At 37.0% G+C, this 16,919-nt stretch overlaps 2 protein-coding genes across 4 annotated transcripts in view; one reads left to right on the forward strand and one right to left on the reverse strand.

Moving 5' to 3' along the window:
• Nucleotides 1-6,282: 6,282 nt before the first annotated feature.
• Nucleotides 6,283-14,463, reverse strand: stx2 (syntaxin 2). Of its 2 annotated transcripts, XM_004072723.4 has the most exons (11): nt 14,228-14,463; nt 14,061-14,132; nt 13,871-13,970; nt 12,850-12,924; nt 12,675-12,748; nt 12,349-12,457; nt 8,421-8,494; nt 8,189-8,326; nt 8,003-8,113; nt 6,975-7,094; nt 6,283-6,774 (listed from the first exon to the last, which is right to left on the reverse strand). In XM_004072723.4, exons 1-10 carry the CDS (start codon nt 14,255-14,257, stop codon nt 6,999-7,001), a joined length of 879 nt encoding a protein of 292 aa, XP_004072771.1. In that variant the 5' UTR covers nt 14,258-14,463; the 3' UTR covers nt 6,283-6,774; nt 6,975-6,998. The 2 variants fall into 2 exon arrangements, with proteins under 2 accessions (XP_004072771.1, XP_020561792.1); XM_020706133.2 differs by lacking the exon at nt 6,975-7,094.
• A 564-nt stretch (nt 14,464-15,027) lies between these two features.
• The window catches only part of adgrd1 (adhesion G protein-coupled receptor D1), a 44,721-nt gene continuing 42,829 nt past the window's right edge, over nt 15,028-16,919 (forward strand). The window contains exons 1-4 of one of the 2 annotated variants that reach the window (XM_011479427.3): nt 15,028-15,740; nt 15,845-15,881; nt 16,072-16,188; nt 16,658-16,756. In XM_011479427.3, coding sequence (XP_011477729.1) covers nt 15,687-15,740; nt 15,845-15,881; nt 16,072-16,188; nt 16,658-16,756 — 307 coding nt within the window. In that variant the 5' untranslated portion in view covers nt 15,028-15,686. The remainder of the gene's footprint in view (nt 15,741-15,844; nt 15,882-16,071; nt 16,189-16,657; nt 16,757-16,919) is intronic. The other variant, XM_011479428.3, reaches the window with a different exon arrangement.

The following is a 16,919-nucleotide window of genomic DNA, read 5'->3' on the forward strand; positions in this document are numbered from 1 at the left end:
GTTACAATGTTCAGTAATTACATGGATTTTGGGAAATATACAGCTTGTTTTTTTAACTGTGCATGCAGGATTGTTTCTCACCTACTGATGCTTAAACAGCAATTTCAGAATGGAATTGTCATTTCAAGCAGTCTGTTAACTGTGAGTTTATTGTACAAAGTGCAAAGCTTTTGTTATTATTGTGAAAAAGAGAGCCATTGTCTCTACAGATGTCTTCAGCTTCCCTTTTTCTCTTTTTTTGAAGTATCAAAACTCTTTCATGGATACTGAGATCCATCTTCTGTCATTTTCCTTTTGTACGTATTGTACATAAAGTTCAACTTTGAACCAGTAATGTTGATGTCCAGAAACAAAGATGTCACAGTAAATAGCATTAAGTATTTCTGCAGTAACACAAATGAAAAAAACAAACAACATGATACTTGTTCTTGAAAACTCATTGTTTTGTCATATTAGCAGTAAAAATCTCGTTGGTAACAAGAAAGACACAAATGAAAATTGTCTAGTCAAGTCTCAACTTCCGTGGGATGATGATTAAAAACAACAAAAGTTTCAATGCAGGTCTCCATCTGCAGACACATTTATTCAAAGCTTAGAATTTACTGATTTCCTTCAGAAATTTTCAATGAAAGAGGCTGAAGAAAATGCATTTCACATCTCTAGAACACCAAATCCTACCCTGTCCTTGTCCCTTATTAATCAAAATGTAATTCTTTAGTTTATAACATGCTGCATATATATATATATATATATATATATATATATATATATATATATATATATATATATATATATATATATATATATATATATATATATACATAGAGGGCAAAGATCCTGTGGGACTTCCAGATCCAGACTGATAGATGGTAATGGCGAACCAACCAGACATTGTAGTGGTGGATAAAGAACAGAGGAAAGCTGTTGTGGTGGATGTGGCAGTGCCAAGCGATGGGAACATCAGGAAGAAAGAACATGACAAACTGGAGAAATACCAGGGACTCAGAGAACAACTGGAGAAAGCGTGGAAAGTGAAGGTGACAGTGGTGCCCCTGGTAATTGGAACACTCGGGGCAGTAACCCCCAAGCTGGAGGAGTGGCTACAACAGATACCTGGAAAGACATCAGACCTCTCAGTCCAGAAAAGCGCAGTGCTAGGAACAGCTAAGATACTGTGCAGGACCCTCAAACTCCCAGGCCTCTGGTAGAGGACCCGAGCTTGGAGGAGAAACCACCCGCGGAGGGTGAGAGGGGCTTTTTTTTAATATATATATACAGCGTATTATAAACTAATTAGATTAGATTTTTTTTATCTCTATGAGCATCAGTCTTTTATTTCCTAATCATCAATCAATAAATTCATTGGATCACTCATCCTGTGTGACTGATCCAAAAGCTTGGCTTTATATTCTAAGTTTTATTTGTTTTTTAGAAGTGTTTTCTTCTTTCTTCTTCTTTCTTCTTTTGCATTTAAGTTAGATACTCTTTTTTAAAACATTTTCTGCACGCACTTTTTTGAAGTAGTCTCACATCATTTGTAAAATAGTTAAGTTTATTAAGTCGTAAAATTTGAGTAGCTTCAAATAAATTAATATTGAGTTGTTGGGGCCTTTAAATTGACTGCCACTGGTAATTCTCAGAGCTCATTCCATTAAAAGCTTCATAAACGCCACACTGCCCATATTATGTGTGCTGGGACCAACCTTTGTTTCGGGCTTAACTCAGCTTCCCTCTGAGGCTGTCTTTGGGGTTGCTCCAGCTTGTGAGTCCTCTGTCAGCCAGCTGCCCCCTGGTGCAAGAAAGATACCAATTCAAGCCTTGCATTCTAATGTTGTTTCCTATTCTTTTACAAGCAAAAACTCACCATGACAGAACAGTCTGCATGTTCCCCTTAACAGTTGTCATCTTCAGAGGTGATGACATCATAACATCAGCATGCCCAGATTATAAATATCTGTATTTTGCTGCATTACATAATATGGATGTTGGATTACTGTCAGTACAAACAGACCTGAGCCATGGTGCAGCTGCCATGAGAAATACATGTAACTGTATAGCCATCTGCAGCTACATTCTAGTCAAAGATTGGCAAGATCAGCTTTTAGAAAGCTTTCAATTTTAGGGCTTATTTAATTTTAAAACATATTTCTGACATCAAAATTGTTGCAGTCATATTAAAAACTGATATACGAAAGACTAATAATTTTATTTAAAAAAAAGGGATTTGTTTTATCATTTCCTATCAGGCACATTTTTTTGCTCTCAAGTCTGGTAGCGTTTTCACAAAACAATTCATTTGAATGGAAAAGAGCTCAGAACTGAAGCTTTTATTGATTGTGTATTTGTGATTTAAATGTAATACTGTGACAACAGTGATTTGACACCCAGCAAAGTCCAGTGGCTCAGCTATTAGTTTCACACTGTTTCCACTTTGACATGAAGGCCAGCACATTACAGACCTGCTGCGGAAAATGTTTTTAGCTGGGAATTTTTCACTCTCTGTCAGATGCAGCATTCCTTAAGAAGACTGCTGTCATTAAAGGCCTAATAACATTTCTGAAATGGAGTGTCCTCTTTATAAATATAATTAAAATGAAATTCAATGTTCTTTTTATAGCACTTTACACAAATCAAACTTCATGACTAAGTGCTTGACAAGGAACCCATCCAAACAGATAAATAGAACTTTATCCATACTGAAAAGCAACTCACACATCAATTAAAAACAATAACAAAAGCACCTTTTAAAAAAAAAAAGAGAGGCCAAAAAACACTGCGAAACTGAAGGAGACACTGAGGTTTAAAAAATTTGTTAAAATGTAATTTGAAAAAAAGATTGCAGAAAGAAAATAAATAAATCGCATATATTGTCTGTTTCAAAATTCAATAAATTCAACTATTATTGAAAAATGCAACTGGAGTTACATTCAGATTATGAAAAAAAAAATAACTGCAGTAGTAGACTTTATCCCAGGATCATAAAGATGTTTTTTAGAATATTAATCTACTTTTTTTTCATGTTCAGGTCAACTCAGGGCAGTATTTATGACACAATGGTGACAGTTAAAAAATAGTTAAGTAAAAAAATGTAAAAGACCAACAACTGTGACACAGGCAAGTCTTTAAAAAACCTCTCAACAAGGATTTTACTTGTTTGTGTTACACACTAATTTAGATGAATCAAAAAATTAAGGATGTAATAAAAATGTTAAATGCATGCATGATCTTTCAGGACCTTTACTTTCAAACAATATTTCTGACCATTATTTTTAACATCCCATATTTTCTTCTGTAATGTTTCCATTGTACAAGAATATGCATTTTAGGTTAAATAGTCATTAGGTCTAAACTATATAATTATTTCTCATCTGTTTGTCCTGGGAAACAGAGATGACTTTCTGCAGGCTGCTGCTTGTCAGCTAATACAAGACCATGGGCTCAACAGGATGATGGTTCTTTTGTGAAAATAAAAACTATTGAAAAAATCCTACACTTCTTTATTTAAAAAAAAACAATGGTGCCACAGTTTATATTTATGTCTATGGTGTCAAGTCCTGACTTTATTACATTAAAAATGCTGTGGAAGGAAATCATCTTTGCATTAGTGCTGGAATCAAAGAGGATTCAAACCTGACAAGTGTTAAGTAGCAAGCGGTACAAGCTAAAAAAAAAGGGGCATGTTAAACAGTTACATGTTTACATATTGATGCATCTCACAAACAGCTAACCCTGAAAAGTTTGCTTCAGTTAAAGAATTGAAAAAAGGAAAATTATTTTTTTGTCATGAAGACTATTTGGTTAATTGATCTATGTTTGTTTAAAAAGAAAACACTTTTTTTTTTAAACAAAAACTCTCACTGATTATGCTTGTGTTCATTTCATTTTATGTATGTTTAAGAAAATATTAACCAATTGAAAGGAATGCTTTCATTAATATTTGTCAGTAAAAACAACATACAATGATAAGGCAAATTACACCTTTAGTTGAAAGGGTGTAATAAAAATGTTAAATGGCATGTTAATATCTGATCAAAAGACACCAGTATATTAAAATTGCTGAACAGTATTGTATTTCAAAGTGTGGTTTTTAAAGGGTTTTCTAGATCTTTTATATTTATACCAAAAAAACGTTGTTTCTCTGCTACCCTGCAACTGGGCAAATAAGGTGTGTATAAGACAACAAACAAGGGATGTGATCACCTGAGACCTTAAAAAGCATCGCTATTTATGTATGTGTCTTCACTAAGCAGGACTGGCAAAGGGAGGCTGAATAGTCTCCAGCTGAAAATTTAAAATCTTGGGAAATGAAAGCCTTAGTTTTGCTTTGAAAATCAGAAGTAGTTTTCGATGGTTAAAAGATTACAGGCAAATGTCAACATGAAGTCATTAAATATTGGAGCAGTGTCAAGTGGGAGCTTTGTAGATTATTAGGATTTAAGAAATGTTATAATTAATTTCTGAGGGAGCCCAAAATATAGTTGAGGAGTAAAGAAAAATATGTATTTTGTTTAATATTTTTGACAGCCTTTTATCTAAACTTAAAAGTGATTATTTAAGGTTTTCCATTTAGATAAATCAGCTAAAATTAGCGTTGCATTGCAATCTGCAAAATTCAGGAAACCAAACCTTGTTTTATCTCAAAACTGTGACCTACTGAGAGTTAAAAATGGGCCTATATTATGCAAAATAATCTTTTTGAGCTTTTAAGTGTATTTAATGGTTTATTCCTCACAAAAAAAACAACCCCAAAATCAGTATCTTGATCCATTCACACATTTCTAAGTATTCCTCTAACAATTGGCACTCTAAGCACCATCATCTCCCAATCCCTGGTGATCGGCTTAACGCTTTCATTTTGTCTGCACATCATGCACATCCACCTTTGCAAAAGTTCAACACGCTGCCGAGGTCGACTCTAGGTTGATGTCATAAAATGGGCAACACCTACACAGAGTGAAAGCTGGGGTCTCAGAGATCAAGCCGTCTGACTTAAAAGGTAGGGAAATCAACTGTGAAAATAACTCATATTTCATTTAAACAATCGTTCTTTTAGTGTGCCAAAGGTCATATATTATCATGTATATGGACACAGTTTAATCTTAAAGGCTTAAGAAAAGCATGATATAGGCCCTTAAAAAATATGTAAATGTTGTTAAAATAGTAAATTGCTTTTAATAACTCTTGAAGACAAAGTATTAAAATGATTCATGATGTAAATTATAAAAACAACTACCTTCACCCTTTACAATAAAAAAAAAAAAAAGAAAAAAAAAAATCATTTCCAGGATTGATAAATTTATTTTCATCAAACTTCCCATTAATATTTCATCATTCCTCCGTGTTTCATGACAGGACAGTTACTGCAACTTCTGAGTACATTTTTAAACTTTCTTTTAAACTTATAAAGGGGAAAAAATAACTTACTCTGCATGAAACCCAAAGAAAGCACTTTTTCTATTTATCTTGTTACGTTGATTACATGCAAATTAAGTGTTTTGCAACGTGCTCATTAAGCAGGAAATGAACAACCCTCTTCTGTTTCTTACAGTTGTAAGGAGCATTGACAGATTACATTCTAGCTCTGAAATTCAGAGTTTTCACATTCAAAAATACTGTTTTCATATTCTAATATTGTCGCCTAAAACCACGATTACAAACAAAGCCAAAAAAGTAAGTCAAACATTCATTTTTGCTTTGAACAAATTTTTTATTTTGTATGTAAGTTGCTGTATTTGTTTAGCTCTAGTACAAATACACAATATCACAAAATGACAACTTTCCAAAATGAACCTCCCCAAGTTAAATGTTTCTGCATGACTTACTTTACATTTTATTAAATCACAACTAGTTATAGTGATGAGCACAAATACACAATATTACAAAATGACAAATTTGTAAAATGATGAGCACAATATCAAAAAGGCACTTTTGCAGCATATTAGTAAAAAAGTCATTTTATTGCCAAAAGTATTCACCCATCCTTCCAAATGACTGAATGTTTGTGTTACAAACATTTACACGTTCACAGGTGTAAAACTCCTGCACACTGTTTTTTTTTGCAAAACCAGTCTGCAGGAACATCAGTAGGTCCATCATCAAGTAGTAGAGCATGTAAATTGTATATTGAAAGGGCTTTGGTAGGCAGATGTTAAGTCAGTCACGACAGACCTCTATGAGACGTTCAGATGAGCTTGAATATATATATATATATATATATATATATATATATATATATATATATATATATATATATATATATATATATATATATATATATATATATATATATATATATATATATATATACACACACACACACACATACAAGTAGGATAAGGTCTGCTGCTGGCTAGCTCAGTTTAAGTTGAACCTATTGGACAAGGTCCACTGTCATAGTCTGTTGTCACAGACTCAAGAAGGTTCTTTTATCAATATTTTATCAAACTATCTACAAAAAGAATTGAGAAATTATCTTGGAAAAGAGGTGCAATATCTTCAACAATAAAAGATAAAAGAAGTTCAGTTGACTTTTTTTTTCTGGATGAATAAGAATCTACACAGCGATCTCCAGAAAAAGCGGGGAAACCCATGTCAAAATAGTCCTTTGAAATATTCCTTAAAAAGTAATCCTCAACATTCAGTGATTAATGGCAGGTTTGCATATCATAAAACTGCTGATAATCCAGTGTGCTGCAAGGAAGAAATAAAAATAACAGATTCTGCACATAAGTTGTTGGTGTTTGATGTTCCTGGTGAAGACAGCTTCATAGCTCCCTGTGGTTGAAAAAACAGCCTTTACTCAAACACTCCAACTAATATGATGAGCAAAAGTAAGAAAACTCTACACACGGTTCTTTCTGAGAAGCAGGGCAAAAAATGATTTCAGGAAAACGACAATAATTTGCATTACAAGAGAGATTGGTAAAAGGTTGATTATAAGAAGGAATTAAAATGTGTGGATGTGGAAGAGTTACCTCATACAGAAATAGCAGTAGGTCTCACACAGGGGGTTTGGTTAGTCCCACAGAGAGGCCAACAATTAGTGCAATGACAGCAAGTAGGATCAGCAGAACAAAGGCGAGGATGATGTATTTCTGCCAAATGAAAGAAAACTTCTTATAAGCAATGTACAATACTCAAACTATCAAAATGAAATTCAAAAACAAGGTTTAATATATGTCCTGATTTAGTCTGCAGAACTTAATAACGATCATATAAATGCTCTTTGCCACCACTGTTCTCTTCATGTGTTGCAGCGGTTGCCCATGGATTGGACGTTCATTCTGTTACCATTAGCCGTCTCGAAAAGCTTTTTGGAGGAGAATTTGGAAATACATCCAATTGGCTCAAAACTGCAAATGTGTAACCACAACAGCACAGGTCCTCCAAATTTTGTCTGAAACCAGCCCCAATTATGAAACTTATTTGTTGTAACTGCCCATATTTGATGGAACTTTGCTCTTTGGAAGGATGTTCTCTTCACTGTACAGGATTGATGACAGACAGCCTGTATGGCTGATGTCAACATTGTGAATTAACAGTGGAGTAATAGACAGTTGCACGTTACAAATGACAAACAAAAATTTACGTTACTAATGGTATTGTAAGTGAAAATAACCTTTTCATATTCCTGAAGCACGTTGTTGTTTCATTATGTTGAAGCATGACAATGCAATTTCCCCACTGCAAAAACTGCACATAATTTTGTAGATGCTGGAAATTTGGACATTGAGCATATTTGGGATATTCTGGATCACCTGATGCAACCATGATCCAACCCTGAACAGATATTGAAGAGTGGAGTTCGGAGTTTTTGTATAGAGGTTGTAGAGTAATAATATGCTATTCTCAATTGACAATTCAATTTGCAATTTAAAACTTCCATACTTGCGTGCATGGAACAAGTTTTAGATCTTAGCAAAACATAAGGGTTGTGTTCATATTTGACTTGAGCAAAATTTCCTTGGGATTTGAGCAGTAGATCATTGAGAGAAGCACATACCCTGCGAGACTTCTTCTGGTATCTCACTGCTTTTTTTGTCTCTTCTTTCGCACTACAAATGTACTCAGCTGCATTGGAAACGTTATTCTCAATGCTGTTCACCATCTCCCCCTGAAAGAGATAAAACCCCCACCAGTATGAGCCCTCATTCACAGATGAAAGTTTCCAGTTAGAAAAACGTCTTACCTGTGTTTCTACCAGCATTGCCATGTCCATGAACATCGCGTGTAGCTCCTTGATGCTCGACTCCAAACGTATGATATCCTGGTGACGGGACTCTATTTCATTTAATGCCTGACGTGTGATCTGGGAATCGGAGATGATCTGAAAGTAACAGATTCACTTTGATTTAATCCATTCTTTTTTCACTTTACATAGTTTTTGTAACAGCAGCACAGTAAAAATGTGAAAAACATACATCAGATGTGAAGATTGATGGATTTCCACTTTCCAGCATATCTTCCAGCTCTTCATTAGTGGTCACTCTTCCAGCTTAAATGAAAGGAGAAAGAAAGGCTTAAATAAAATGCTAAAATTTTCATTTTCAGGGCCATATCAAGAATATTTGACAACAATTCTTAAATATATAAAAATATAAATAAATAAAAAAATAAAAAAATGAGAACAAATTGCTTATGATCTATGTACATTTTTGATTTTTTTTTTTTATCATTACACTTGGGCTTGAAATTTCTAAAAATCCTCAAGCTGTTGATCATCTTTGTTGAAACTAAAACTGAAAACTAAAAAATATCATTTAGGAGGGTTAGCTTTACGTTCTCACCACTCTGTTAGTCAATAATGAAATAATAGAGTTAATCAATAAATCCTTAATGAAAAAAATGAGAAAAATGTATCTAAACTTTTTAATTATAAAAGTGCAGCAGTGTTTTATACTGATTTAAAGTGGGATTTCATTGATTTCATTGTGTTTTTGTTTTGTTTTCCATCTTTTCTTTTAATCATCAATCAATGTCCGACCTGAAATCATTTACATGAGCCTCAGGTTGCTGTTATATCATTCTTCTAATGATCACTGCTGATCATTAGAAACTATGAAATGTCTGTCGTAATGCATAATGGCATGATTTTTGAAGAGTAAACTTTAGCTGAATTTGTTTGTAGGAACCTTTTTTTTAAATAAAAACTACAAAACCCTTTCACATGGGGTGGCCAGAGTTCTCCCAGGGGCGGCCGCTGGCAGGGGCCAGGGCTTGCTCCGTGGGGGGCGGCGCTTTCTTGGCTCCTTTCTCTCTGTGTGGGGTGATGGGTATGGAGCCTGGGGGATTGGCGCTTCGGGGGATGGGGCCTTTGGGCTGAGGAGACCTGGGCCCAATGCTGGGGGGGCTGGGGGATGGTTGTCTCATCACCCGGAGACAGTCTACCAGCTGTCGCCCATTTACCCTCTTCCTCATTTAAACACTTATTAGGGTGATGGGGGAGGGGGGGTCAGCCTGCGATGCACCTTGGGGGGAGGAATCACTTGCCAGTGTTCTCCCTCCTCTGGATGTCGTATGGGAACGGGGCATCCCCCTCTTGGTTTTAATTGCAACTTACATAGGACCTTTGGTAGGGGGGCTGCTTGGGCATCACTGCCAGCAAGCAGCAAATGTCCTGTCAGTGCCCTACCCGCCAATTTTAACTGCACCTTGGCGTTTAGGGCCCCTTGGTGGGGAGGGTGTTTGGACATCACTGTGAGTACCGATAATCAGGAGATGTCCTCTCAGTGCCCTACCCACCAATTTTAATTGCACCCCTTTAGTACACACACACCCCTTACCCGTCAAAAATATACTCTCCAACACATATACATGCACACACATACACATGCTCACAAACACACACACATACATTTTACAATGAAGGTGGGACCTTGGACCATCTGTCCCCAAGCGGGGAGAGGGATCCCTGTGCTCTCTGGCAAGACTAGGGGCCGGGGTTCACATCACATCTAAGCCAGGGGGTGTTCGTGTTCTGTGTGGGTTCTGGTGAGCCTGGTCGGGCCATGGTAACAATACTCCTTGTGGACCCCCACTGCTCTGGGGCGTCTTCCTCCTGGGCAGGGGTGGCTGGCCCCTGCCTTGCTCTCACCTGGACCGACCGTGGACTGAGTGGGCGTATGTCTGGAGCGTAGGGCGGGTCTCCCTTGGGGAGCACTGGCCCGTGCCCGTGGTCGGGATGGGGGGATGCCCAGGACTCATGGGTGGCGGTAGGTTGCTTGTCTGGGGCTGGGGGTGCTCTCCTGGGAGGGGGCCCCGCGTTGGGCCCTACCGGCGCGGCGGGGGGTCTCGGTACGGGGATGGCTGGGCACTCTCCCTCCTTCTTTTTACATTCTATCACCCACTTTAGAAGAACAAAAAGACCCACTCGAGCACACTCAGAACACGTAGTTTGAGTGATTAAAATAAATATTTCACGTGTTGGTCAGAATGCATAAGTATGTGTGTAAGAACATTAGTTTTATTGTGAACATATTGACACGTTTTGTATGTGGGCTTTTTTGGAACCCACAGGTATGTTTGTGGAATTTTGGTGTGTGTGGACAGGCCCCCGCCCCTTTTGGATTTATATCACTTATAAACCTGACTGTAATGATTGTAAACATCCAACAACTTGTTGCCTTAAGCTGCTTCACGGTTCTACCCGCCCCTCCTCTTTAATTACCCTCCTGCATCCCAACCCCATCCCCCTCCGGCTCTATATTCTTCCCTTCTTTTTTTTTCCGTCCGGTCCTACCAATGATTGTTACAGATATAAGTAAGATTAATAAAGTTTAGCCTAAATTACAAAAGGGGTTTATTTAGATATACACCTAGTTCGTAGCCCCTATTATAACAGTAAAATATGTCCAACACAAGAAGCTTTCAGCTCTCATCTGTCTGCTCAGCTGTTGGACAGGACAAGTTGTTAGAAAAAAAAATGTATTGTGTAAAAGACATATTTCTAAATTGTTGTTAGGGAGTCATTTTGAAGATTTTAACTACATATTTTGATGTTACTGATAGAGTCAGGGCTGTGAGGTTTGCATTTGCCAACAACGTGAAAGCACAAATGAAGCTAATGTCGTAACAAAGAAGCACCTGCTGGAACTCTGCAAACAGCAGCTTTTGTCTGCTGTTGTTCAGCAATTTCCCCAGAGAGCAGCTCGCTTTGCACAAACCTTGTAGGACACACCTTTGACAGTCGCTGCTCCTCAGAGAGATGTACTGAGAAAAACACATCACTGTCACTAATCAGCCGGAACTGAGGCGCACAAAGTTGATCCCTGCTGAAAGACCTGAATTTGTGAGGTAAGACTGTGAGAGCCCAGGTTCGAGTGTTTGGTCAGAGTCTGGTGGACTTTTGGTTACATAAGCCTCTCAGCCCTCTGCCCGTTTCCCGGGCAACACAAACACAGAGAGGCATCTCCAGTATCACGCTCTTAAGTCTGCTGAGTGGAGTTATGGAGGCTCTCATTAAAGCCCAGCACTGGGACTGTGGGAAACTGTCCTGTTTTTGCTTCTCCCTAATATCTCTTCTTACTCATTTGCTGATCAAATGAAAGACCTGCCAGTATTATTTTTAATAGAATGCCAAAATATGTGGCAGAAATGTACTGGATCACGGCAGACCTTTGCGTTTTTAGAGGCAGGAAACTCCTTAATGCTGTTAGGCAAGCTTCTACTGTACTGATCCTTCAGTCCTGACTAAATATAAACTTCAAGCACCTTCAAATGTCTTTTGATCTTGTTTTAAAGTCATTTTAAATATCTTTTCAGATTGTATTCTTTTAAACCTTAATTCTTTCTGTTTGTTTTTACTCTTAATGTAACACAAATGAACCTCTCTTGCCATGTCCAGTATTGATGATTAAAATGTTGGACTCATTCTTAGCACGATTCAGGTCTTTGGTGCCAAAATGTTGATTTTTGCATCTTATCTTGCAATCTTTTTTGTGTTTTTCCTATTTTTTTTATTCTTTCTTATTTTTTATCAAACAATATAACTAGTAATAAGATGAAAACAGTTTGTCCAAACAGAAAAGTTCTCCTTTGTTGAGAAATGTTGAAAATTGTTTGCTTTGCTATTGTTCAGCTTATCAACAAGGCTTGAATCCAGAAAAGCAAAGAGGAAACATGTGAGGTCTGTTTCCTGGTTTCTGGCCATACACATCTCAATTGTTTGACTATTCCACAATTTTATAACCAGATGTGAGACTTTTTCACTCATGAACAATGTTTTCAATCTAAAAAAAATCTTTATTTCTGACTGCATTGATGCAAATAGCTTTGCATTGTGAGATTTCATGAATTGGTTATCTGAGGCTATATTATGACTGAGGCTGTTCTGGTCACGTTTTAACTCACTTATCTCCAATTGTCTCTGTATCCTTCCTTTGCTTCTCTCCCGAAACGACACTTGGGTCTCGTTGTACAGCGTCATGACCTCCACAAATTTCCTGGAAAGCACGGTGTGCTGACAACAAATGAAGACACGAGACCAGAGAATGAGGAGAACATGCTGAAGGGGCAACAGACAGAGCAATCACTAGAAGTAAATGATATATATATATATATATATATATATATATATATATATATATATATATATATATATATATATATATATATATATACAAATTATTATATACAAATTATGTGATTGTTTTTTTTGGGTCTTTCTGTTTTTCTACCTGTGTTTTCTGGATCCGGAAATCAACAGATGATCTGTTGGTGACATCATCTTTAGGCATGCTTTGCTCCATTGCTTCCAAAGAACAGAGTGACAACAGCATTACTCAATTTCATACAGCAAAAGTGGAGTTTTATAAGCAGTGGGTAAAAAGACAGTGTTATTGGCACACTTACATTTTAGTTTAGTCCGCACCACATTGGCATTCCCTTTGATGTCATTGGTGAGAGCGGTCAGCTGTTCCTTTGTCCCTTTACATGGAAAACACAACAGGTTAATTACTAAAGAGAAAATATCATCAACCTAGCAGGTTTGACCGCTGTAAATATTGGATAAACTGTGATCACATCATGTCACTTGGCAACTTCATAGTGTGGTGGTCAGAAAGCAGTATCCCTCTTTTTTTAGTTTCTTTGAGGAAACCCTTCCCAGCTCACAATCCTATGAGTCTCATTTAGTCATTTAGAAATCGTTTAAAAAGGGTAAAACATCAGCATCAGGAGACTTTGTATGCAGCATTGCTGTGTAAAAACATTTGAAAAGAACAGCATGAGTCGATTAAGATCCTGATCAGAGCTTAGCAGAACCTGCAGTGTGCTGGTTCCTTTGCAGACTTCTAGCCCAGAATTTTTTCTTTTTTTCTTTTTCCAATTACTATAGAAAACAAAGCATCCCCTCATTTAATGTTTACATTTTACATCAAATCAAAACCAATCTACAACAACAACAAAAAAAGCAAACTTTGAACCATTCACATAGTGAGCAAACAAACACGAGCTACAAATTATAATATTACACAACTATAAACTAAGCGGATGAAAACATAGAAAGGACAAATCCCATCCGGATATTAATAAAACTGGATTTTAAAAACTCAATATCAAATCAATCTCTGCTTAGAAAGGATGTTCAAGTTGTCAAATACATGACCCTTTTGTTGTTTAAAGTTACTTCTGGCATTTCTTTCAAGCAAAAAAACACTTTCTGTAATTTTTATGGCAATAATTCATACTTTTACCAATGAAGGTTTGACATTTGTTTAGAGAAACTACATAGCAATGTAAAAGGTGCCTTTCAAAATAAAACAAAATTAAAGGGTTTAGAAAGAAATAGTTTGCTTTTAGTTGCATCGTAAACTTGCAAATCAATAAAGTAGTTTGGGACTGTCCAAGTTTTCATTCATGCAAGTTCACTCACTGTTATCAGGGTTAGGTGCAGACAAGATCATGCTGTGCGTCTTCTTCACCTCCTCTACTTGGTGGGAGATCTTATCAATGAGTCCTCTAACTTCCTCCACCTACAGTTCAACCATTTTAAATATTAATAAATCACCATCATTCCGGCTTATCCCCGTCCTCTCTGATTGTACATCAGTAACAACACCCACCCTCCTGAAAAAGCTCTCCATGAAGCCATCCATGGGGTCCACTGGTACAGCAGCATCCTCCCCCGCGTTATTCTAAAAAGAGTGTTAGTGATATTTTTGCGATGATCTGAAGTAAAAGATAAAAAAGGGGGGGGGGGGGGTGGGTTTGATCAGGAGGAAGCACTTACAGCAGCCAGTTCAGCCAGCCGATCCCTCATCGCAGCGATCTGCGCGTCTTCTGTTGGGTTACTTCAAGAAAACATGCGCAGAGTCCGGCTGAAAATGTCCACGCGCTGAGTCATATCTAGATTGTTATAGAAAGAAAAGTAATAAAGAAACTTTTATCTTCATATTTAAAGAATGGCTGTCATTAAGTCCGAGCGTCCAGGATCAGCGACAGATCTACAATAAGTGCTCTTCAGATGCTCCTCCTCTTCCATTCTCACACGCGCACACGCACGCGCCTTCCCAAGCGCCAGGGACATTGTTAGTCAGGATGGATCACCCCCTGTGTTCTCATCTATTAAACCACAGACGTTTGTTAAGAGCTCTTAATTTGAAAATAATTTGTCAAAACAGCCACTGTTTTTTAAATTATTGCTATTACTATTTTTATTTGACATTTCACATTGGGAACGTCTCTGCCAAAATCTAGACCATATAAGCACCAGTTGATGGTCACATAAGGTTTGATAAATAATAAATAGGAAGGATCGGCTCGCCATTAAACTATTCCAAAATCTGACCACACGGTGGCACTGTTTACTTTGACATAATTCCGATCCATTTTAGGGAAATTGTGGGTGTTAAAGTTTTATTTATTTATATATTTATTTTTAAATATTTTCTTCAAAAATCAACAAAGATTTTAAAAAAGCACAGACAGACAAAAAATAAAGATACAGCAGGTGTTTCTTTTTTTTCTTTTTTTTTGACTGCTTCTCACTAAGTTTTTTTTTTTTTTAACCAAATGCACATTTAGTTTTTACTTGCTATTACTATAATAATTCTGCACCAACACATGTTTAAAACTTGGTCAGACGTTTTAAAACATGTGTTGGTGCAGAATTATATATGCAGATTTTTTTTTACACCTTATGCTGTGTTTACATGTTTAGTTGGAACGCACAGTACAAACACTGCTCTCATTTATTCCCCGCGCAATCTCCATTTGCGCACGAAGTGACTCCTTTTACGCACACCTTTAACGCCCCTCCTTTGAGGGTCCAAACATGACATCACGCCATGCAATTCCCACGTTTTGTCCAGCGAGTCAGCGCGCCTTCACTGATCTCCACTGGAGCAAGCAGTTTCAGCTGAAGGCACAGAAACTCAGAGAAAGCAGCTGTTAAATTAGAATCTTCCTCGCGGATTATATCTTTTTTTTCTGGACGTTCGGCTTCGAATTTTACCATGACAGACCAACTTTTTGAGTTTTTCAATCTCATTCAGTAAGCTACACTTTTAAGAGCTTTACATTGACCTATTTTTCTTCTTTTTATTTATCTATTTTTTCCTTTTTTTGTTAAACAAAGTTTCGGTCTGGACATGTGAATTGTTAAACATGTCTTAGAACAATGACCGTCTCCTCTTGGATTTATCTTGAGCTCTTATAAGAATTTGCACACATTACATTTCTTCACAGCCATGGAAATCTGTTTGCGCATTCAGATTTTTACAGCAATTGTCTCCTACATTAAGGTAAATGGAACTATATTTCTGAATCCTGTTCATTGCATTTCATCATGCATTTCATTTATAAATCTGGGATATTTTATAAAAAATATAGATTTTTTTCTTCACAGGTCTATGCTCATGTAGTGCCAAATGGGAAGCATCCAGGTAGTATTTTTTATGCCAGATTACATTATAGCAATACAAAAGTCCGTTTTTTTCCTTGCTCCCACAAAGCAAATTCTGTTATTTATTTACTTCTTCTATTACTTTCATTAATTTGAATAAACAACTTCTGTTGCCATCTCTAAAAAAAAAATCGAAATGAGTCAAATGTTTACTTGCAAACTTTGTGTAGGCCTGAAGGTGCTGGCCACCGCCTCACATTATTGGCCCCTTGATGCAGTGGAAGGGATCCATGAACTGTGGGACCGGATTGGAAACAGACCGGGTTTTATTAACGGGAGTCACATAAGTATGTGCATCTGGTTACCTCCTGAGAATGTAGCACCTAAATGACACGTGTTTCATCATCCACACTCCAAACTTTATAGACTAGTTCATGTTCGACCATTTAAAGTAAATGTCTTGATAAATAAAAATAAATGTTTAACATGAAGTATTCTATTACTGTGAAATCGATGTAAAATCTGGCTAAAATTGAAACTAAGAATGTTTTTGTGCAGCTAGAGTCAGTGAGATTCATGCATTCTCAGTGAAATAGTTTAAATGTTTAAGAGGGATCGGGTATGGACGTGAGCATGATGTGTGGTGTCACCCTTGTCTCTCATTTCGTGCCATCACTGCACGCATCTCAACATCACTCTGTCTCATACCTGTTGAGCACATCCCTCTGGTTGTCTTCCTGTCACCGTTCTTGTTTCTTCTGAGTCTGTTTTGGTGTGAATCACGTTTTTTTTTCCCTCTCTGGTGTCTTTGTCCAGCTCTCAGAATCCACAACCACACTGTGCTCCCTTCTTCCCATAACTCTTCCTATGTGTATACCAATGACTCTGGCTACACTAACATTTCTGCAAAAGTAGGTGAGGATCGGTCACTTCCCATCTCACTGACATCCATTTTTATTTTATCAAATCTTTCCCTCATTCAATGCACAGCAGGAAGATTCTTGGGCTTGTTTATTGTTTATCAAACTTACTTTCTCCAGATTGTTTGTGTGTAAAATAACTGATTACTGATGAGCTG

Source organism: Oryzias latipes, chromosome 9 (assembly GCF_002234675.1).
Source record: "Oryzias latipes chromosome 9, ASM223467v1".
Lineage (NCBI taxonomy): Eukaryota > Metazoa > Chordata > Actinopteri > Beloniformes > Adrianichthyidae > Oryzias > Oryzias latipes.

Excerpts from the sequence above, each read along its gene's own strand:
- stx2 (XM_020706133.2), bottom strand. The coding sequence starts at position 14,257 with ATGAGGGATCGGCTGGCTGAACTGGCTGCT. Across the intron at positions 12,749-12,849 it reads GGTGCGGACTAAACTAAAAT|CAATGGAGCAAAGCATGCCT; the intron begins GTAAGTGTGCCA and ends GTTCTTTGGAAG. Across the intron at positions 6,775-8,002 it reads ACCAGAAGAAGTCTCGCAGG|GGAGCTATGAAGCTGTCTTC; the intron begins GTATGTGCTTCT and ends TTTCAACCACAG.